General features: G+C 70.9%; 2 protein-coding genes across 2 annotated transcripts in view; both read left to right on the forward strand.

Moving 5' to 3' along the window:
- Positions 1 to 832, forward strand: part of RPS26 (ribosomal protein S26) — a 26,447-nt gene extending 25,615 nt beyond the window's left edge. Inside the window, exons 3-5 of the mRNA XM_027908389.1 lie at positions 73 to 250; positions 516 to 646; positions 732 to 832. Coding sequence (XP_027764190.1) covers positions 73 to 250; positions 516 to 646; positions 732 to 767 — 345 coding nt within the window. The 3' untranslated portion in view covers positions 768 to 832. The remainder of the gene's footprint in view (positions 1 to 72; positions 251 to 515; positions 647 to 731) is intronic.
- Positions 833 to 1,836: 1,004 nt separating this feature from the next.
- ERBB3 (erb-b2 receptor tyrosine kinase 3) overlaps positions 1,837 to 6,532 on the forward strand; it is a gene marked incomplete at its 3' end in the record, with an annotated part of 8,241 nt that continues 3,545 nt past the window's right edge. The window contains exons 1-11 of the mRNA XM_027908394.1: positions 1,837 to 1,900; positions 4,183 to 4,334; positions 4,406 to 4,592; positions 4,980 to 5,105; positions 5,182 to 5,247; positions 5,327 to 5,445; positions 5,600 to 5,741; positions 5,830 to 5,943; positions 6,015 to 6,135; positions 6,207 to 6,280; positions 6,372 to 6,462. Of these exons, the coding sequence (XP_027764195.1) occupies positions 4,254 to 4,334; positions 4,406 to 4,592; positions 4,980 to 5,105; positions 5,182 to 5,247; positions 5,327 to 5,445; positions 5,600 to 5,741; positions 5,830 to 5,943; positions 6,015 to 6,135; positions 6,207 to 6,280; positions 6,372 to 6,462 (1,121 nt within the window). The remainder of the gene's footprint in view (positions 1,901 to 4,182; positions 4,335 to 4,405; positions 4,593 to 4,979; positions 5,106 to 5,181; positions 5,248 to 5,326; positions 5,446 to 5,599; positions 5,742 to 5,829; positions 5,944 to 6,014; positions 6,136 to 6,206; positions 6,281 to 6,371; positions 6,463 to 6,532) is intronic.

Here is a 6,532-nt window from a genome sequence, read left to right on the forward strand (position 1 = left end):
TTTATAGGGTGTGGGGGCTTGGGTGGGCTCGGGGCAGTCCCGGGGCTCACCCTCAGCCCTTCCCTCGGGCAGACGAAGAAGAGGAGGAACAACGGGCGGGCCAAGAAGGGCCGTGGGCACGTGCAGCCCATCCGCTGCACCAACTGCGCCCGCTGCGTCCCCAAGGACAAGGCCATCAAGAAGTTCGTCATCAGGAACATCGTGGAGGCTGCAGCCGTCAGGGACATCTCGGAGGCCAGTGTGTTCGACTGTGAGTTGGGGGGGCCTCTGCCCCTCCTAAAACCAGCCCACCTTGCTGCCTCTGCCACCCCCAAAACAGCTCATCTTGGTCCCCCTGCCCTCTTTACCTGAGCACACCTTGCCTAGGGCAGGGCTGTCACCCCAAAACCAGCCCACCCCCCCGCTCCATCACCCCAAAACCAGCCCACCCTGCTTCCTCCACACACCCTGCCTGGGGGGGGGGCTCAGGACCGTGCCCTGGGGGGCTCAGGTCCTCACCCCCCCCCTTCCTCCAGCCTACGTGCTGCCCAAGCTGTACGTGAAGCTGCACTACTGCGTGAGCTGCGCCATCCACAGCAAGGTGGTCCGGAACCGCTCCCGGGAGGCCCGCAAGGACCGGACACCCCCTCCCCGCTTCCGCCCCGCCGTGCGTATGGGGGGGTTGGGAGGGCCTGGGGGGGCCTCTGGGTCTGTGCCCCCCCAGGGCCACTCATGCTGATCTCTCTCCACAGGGCGCAGCCCCCCGGCCACCCCCCAAGCCCATGTGAGGAGACTCTGCCCAGATGTGGCCCTGGGATCCCCAAGCTCAGACTCAATAAAGGGTCCTGCTCCGGCTCCTCCCGACTCTGTGTTTTTTGGGGGGGCTCTGGGAATTGGTGGGGGGATGGGAGGCGTTTGGGCCTTCCTGAGAGCATCCCACATCCCTTCTTATGGGGGTGTCATGGGCTAACCCCCTGTGGGGAGGTGGGAGCTGCTCTAAGTCTGGCTCTGTGTTTTTTGGGGGTCTGGGGAATGGAGGGAGGGGGCTTGGGGGCTTCCAGAGGGGCTCCCAGGCCCCATTCTCATAGGGGAACCCTGGGGTCACCCCATTTTGGGGGGGGGAATTGCTGCCCACCCCGTAGACCCTCCCTTAAGGGGGTCTCTGTCCCTTGGTGTTGCCCAGATGTGTTTGGGGACACCCCCCCTGGGGTGGGTGAGGGGGGACAACCCCTGCCTGCATGAGGCACACTGGGGGAGCTGCCCCTGAACTGTGGCCCCAAATGTGGGGAGGGGGGCTTTGGGGGCTCCAAATCCTGCCTAGGGCCTGGATCTGCTCTGAGATGGGGGGGGGGTTGGTTTGACACCCCCACCTGCCCCCCCAGAAGGCCAGGCCCCCCTCCCCGTGTTCTAGGGGTGTCCCGTGGGGGCCAGGCTGTGCCCGGGGTGGTGTGAGTGGAGTTGGAGGCACAGGGGGGGCGGCGGAGGGGTCAGACTTTGCCCCGGGACCGGGGGGTGGGTGGGCACGGGAGCTTCACCTGAGCGGGCGGGGGGCTGGGACGGGGCCGGCCCCGGCTGTGCCCGGCGTGGATTTGGGCGGGCCGAGGGCTCCGGTGCCGCCGCCTCGGGCGGGACGGGCGGGTCCCGGGAGGGGCGGGGAGCGGAGCAGGGCCCCCCCCACGCCCCCGCCCCGCCGCTGCCCCGCCCGTCCCAGCCCGTTCCCGGCCCGGCCCGCCCCGGCGGCCCCGCGCCAGGTGCATTCCCCCCGCCGCGCCCGGGCACGCGCCGCCGGGCCCGCGGAGAGGAGCTGCGATGGACCCGGACCGGCCCCGGGACCGGCCCCGGCACTGGGACCGGCCCCGGGCGCTGCTGCTGCTCCTGGTGCTGCTGCTCCGCGCCCCCGCGCCGGGCTCCGCGCAGGCAGGTGAGCACCGCCACCGGGGAGCCGCGGCGGGATCGGGCACCGGGGGACAACCGGGGGCTGCCAGAGGGCTCTGCGAGTCCCGGGACGGGCGCAGGGACCGGGAGAGTTCGGGGGTCCCGGCGGTCCCGGCGTCCGCGATTCCGCCGGTGCCGGATCCCGACAATTCCCGCGGCCCCTTCTCTCGAGGTGGCGTCCCGGGATCCCTTGTCCCGGGGGGACCCCCATGGCCCCGGGGGGACGTGGACCGCCAAAGCCCCCCCGGGTTGCGGCTCTGGCGGTGCCGGGGCTCGGTTCCCCCTTGCCGGGGGTCGGTCCCGGGCTCGGGGCCCCCCCGGGTAGAGGCACCTGTGCTCCCCGCAGCTGCCCGGGCTAATTTTAGGCTGCGGGGCCGGGACCAGCCGATACCTCCGGGATCCGGCTGGGACAGGGCGGGACCCCCGAGGGGGAAGATCCCTCAAGGAGGGGACCCCGTCCCTGCTCACTTCGGCCCCCCCGCACCCTCCGCACCTCGGAAGTGCCGGATCCGCCCGGGAGTTGTTTTTCAGTCCCCAAAGGATAAACACCGAGGGCTGGACGCGCAGGTGGGGCCGGCGCGTCACCCCCGCAGGCCGGGGGGTGCCCTGGTGGGGGGGGCGTGTGGGGGTCGCACCCGGCCCCTCGGTGTCCCCGATGCTCCATGTGCCACCGGCGACGCCTCGGGGGTGCCACCCACGGGGTCCGGATCACACGGGGGGATCCCACCCGAGAGGGAACAGTGGGGGGCCCGGGAGCACCACGGGGAGTGGGACCTGCGCTGCTCCCCCCAAACCCTCGTCCCCATCCTCTCTCAGAGCCCCCTTTGTTTGGGGCCGGGCCCGGCGCACACAGACCCCTTTGTGCCGCCGCCGGCGGGGCCGAGGGCAGGAGGTCGGGGCTGGGCCCCCCCCGCCCGGGTCCCCCCGGTGCTATTCCTGGCAGCGGGGGCCGGGGGGCCGCAGTGGCACGCGGCTGATAGCGGGGACGTGCCGGAGCTGCCAGAGAGGCACCGCGCTGATAACGCCCGGCCGCGACGCCGCCGCGGCGCCCGGGGGGGGCCCGGCCTCGCCCCCCACAGCTCCCTGGGCAGGTGCACCCCGGGAGTCGGGTACCGGCAGCCCCTCGTGCCCGGGGGGGTCACGGTCGGACTGGTTGAGCAGCCGTTAATGATTCACCACGTTGCCCAAACACACTGAGCGTTCCCGGCCACGAGGGTCCAGGGTGGGGCTGGATCCTGCCCCCTCAGCATCCTGGAGAACCCCCAAGCAGATCCCAGAGGATCCAAGCAGGCCCCTCCGCCACCCCCCGTGTTTCACGGGGGGGCCCTGCTCCCCCAGCCCCCACTTTGGGCCCCGCTGTGCCCATCCCCGGGGCGTCGAGGCTGGGGGCCGCGCTCGACACAGCTGGGACCTTTTTATAGCCCCTTTCTCTATTAAAATAGCTCTGGCCGGGGCGGGGGGAGCGCCGGGAGGGGGGTGCTGCAGGCCCCGCGCCCCTTCCCGTTCATGCACCGAGCTGCCCGTTCTCTGCAGCCGCCCCCGGAGGGGTCTCGGGGCCGGACAAAGCTGCCTTTTACCCACCGCAGCCCCCCCGCGCCGGGGCCCTGAGTCACGTCTGCTGGGCCGGGGGGGGGGCTCGCACCCCTCTGTGCCCCGGGGGTACCGGTTTCGGGGGGCTCAGCCTCCCCCCCGTCCGCCCGCCACAATCGCCGCTTTGTGCGGTGGCGGGGAGGGGGCGCGTCCTTCCCCGCGCACAAAGGGGGCCCTGTGCGCCCACGCGGGGGGGGGACGGAGCCCTTCACCCCGGGGGGACCCACCGCCCCCTGCACTCGGGGGTGTCCGGGGGGCTCCCGAGTCGGGGCGGGTGGGTCGGGCCGGGCCGGGCCGGGGACGAAGTCCGGGCGGGGTGTGCCGGGCGTGGGGGAGCCGTGCCCGCGGCACCCGCCTTGCGCAACCCTTGCCCGGCCGGTTCGGGCACCGCGCAGGGGTGGGGAGGGGAGGGTGGGGGAGCACCCGTCACCCCCCCCCCCGGGCACTGCCACCCCCACGGCAGGGACAGAGCTGGGGCAGGGCTTTGGGAGGAACAGGGGCACTACCGTGGCCAGCATGGGGGGGACACCATGGAGGGGACAGGGACCCCACGGGGGCACCACTATGGCCAGGACACACCATGGAGGGGACAGGGACCCCACGGGGGACGTGGCTGTGGCCATGGAGCGGCCCCAGGGGCGCCGTGGTGGCAGTGGGGACAGGGTGCTGTGCCCGCAGTGTGCGCGGGGACCCTGAACGGGCTGAGCGTGACGGGGGACGCGCAGCACCAGTACCAGACGCTGCACAAGATGTACAACAACTGCGAGATCGTGATGGGCAACCTGGAGATCGTCCTCATCGACCACACGCAGGACCTGTCCTTCCTCCAGGTGAGCTGGGGGGAGTTGGGGGGACACGAGGGGTTATTGCACCCGCCAAGCTGACCCCCCCGTGCCCACAGACCATCCGGGAGGTGACGGGCTACATCCTGATCGCCATGAACGTCTTCGCGTCGCTGCCGCTGCAGAACCTGCGCGTCATCCGCGGCACCCAGTTCTACGAGGAGAAGTTCGCGCTCTTCGTGCTGCTCAACTACAACCCCAACACCACCCACGCCCTGCGCCACCTCGGCCTCAACCAGCTCACAGGTGGGACCCCCCAGGGACCCTGCCTAGAGCGGTGCCAGCCCCCCAAGGTCTCCATCCCAGACTGGTGCCACCCCCCTCTGGGTGCCATGCTGTCCCCACATTGGTCCCCATCCCAGTGTGACAGTGTCCCCATCCTGGTCCCCATCCCAGAGTGTTTCTGTCCCCATGTACAGTTGTGCCACCCCTCTGTGCCCCCAATGGTCCCTGTTATGGGGCAGTGGCACTGCCCCCGTGCCCCCCGTGCTGTCCCCAGTACAGGGTGACAGTGTCCCCCGGAGTGGGGCTGACCCCCATGGGTGCCATTCCCTGTGCCAGCCGTGGTGCTGGGCAGGTCTGGTGGGGTCTGTGCCCCCATCACACCCCAGGCCACGCCCTGTCCCCCCCCAGAGATCCTGTCTGGAGGCGTCTACATCGAGAAGAACGCGCAGCTGTGCCACGTGGACACGGTGGAGTGGAGGGACATCATGCGGGACCCCCGCCAGGAGCCCATCGTGAGGGACAACGGCAAGGCCTGTGCGTGGGGAGGTTCAGGGGGGCTGGGGTGGGGACCCCCCGGCTTTAGGGGTAACCCCGGTGCGCTGTCCCGCAGGCGCCCCATGCCACGAGAGCTGCGGCGGGCACTGCTGGGGGCCCGGCCCCGAGGACTGCCAGAAACGTGGGTATTGGGGGCTGCGGGGGGCTGAGGGGGCTGGGCTGGACCCCCTCCCCTCCTGCTGACCTCCCCCTCCCCGCAGTGACCAAGACCATCTGTGCCCCCCAGTGCAACGGGCGCTGCTTCGGGCGGGCGCCCAACGAGTGCTGCCACGAGGAGTGTGCGGGGGGCTGCACCGGCCCCCTCCGCACCCACTGCTTCGTACGTGCCCCCGTTCCCTAGGGGTGGGGTGGGGTGGGAGCCTTCGCCTGTCTGTGTGATGCCATCCCTGTGTCCGTCCATCCGTGTCCCCCCTCCCTGTGCCCCCATCCATCCCGTGTCCGTCCGTCCGTCCATCCGTGTGTCCGTCCCGCAGGCCTGCCGGCACTTCAACGACAGCGGGGAGTGTGTCCCGCTGTGCCCCCAGCCCCTCATCTACAACAAGCTGACCTTCCAGCTGGAGCCCAACCCCGACACCAAGTACCAGTACGGGGGCGTCTGCGTCCGGGAGTGCCCCCGTGAGTCGGGATTTGGGGGCCCCGGGGGAGCCAGGGGGGACTGCAGGGGCGGGGGGGCCGGGCTGTGACCGCGAGGGTCTCCCCACAGACAACTTCGTGGTGGACCAGAGCTCCTGCGTCCGCGCCTGCCCCAACGACAAGATGGAAGTGGAGAAGAACGGGTTGAAGATGTGCGAGCCCTGTGGGGGGCTGTGCCCCAAGGGTACGGGGCTGGGGGGGCCCGAGGGGGCCGGGGGCTGCGGGACCACCCCTCACCCTCCCTGCATCCCACAGCCTGCGAGGGCACCGGCGCCGGCAGCAAGTACCAGACCGTGGACTCGAGCAACATCGACACCTTCATCAACTGCACCAAGATCCTGGGCAACCTGGACTTCCTCATCACGGGCCTGGAGGGGTGAGGGACAGGGCCTGGGGGGCCAGGGGGTGTGCAGCCCCCCAGCCTGGCTGACAGCTCTGGCACCACAGGGATCCCTGGCGCAACATCTCGGCGCTGGACCCCGAGAAGCTGAACGTGTTCCGGACGGTGCGGGAGATCACGGGTAAGCAGCGGGGCTGGGGGACACTGGGACCACCCCTGGGACACCCTGGGGCCCCCCGGGGCCACTTTGACACCCCCTTTCCCTGCCCCAGGGTACCTGAACATCCAGTCCTGGCCCAAGCACATGCAGAACTTCAGCGTCTTCTCCAACCTGGAGACCATCGGCGGACGGAGCCTCTACAAGTGAGGACCCCCTTCCCTGCATGTCCTGCATCCCCCCTCAGCCCTAAACCCTGCATCCCCCTCTGGGAAG

The sequence above is a fragment of the Empidonax traillii genome, unplaced genomic scaffold (assembly GCF_003031625.1).
Source record: "Empidonax traillii isolate 1590-97213 ecotype Southwest subspecies unplaced genomic scaffold, ASM303162v1 scaffold1692:size73552, whole genome shotgun sequence".
Lineage (NCBI taxonomy): Eukaryota > Metazoa > Chordata > Aves > Passeriformes > Tyrannidae > Empidonax > Empidonax traillii.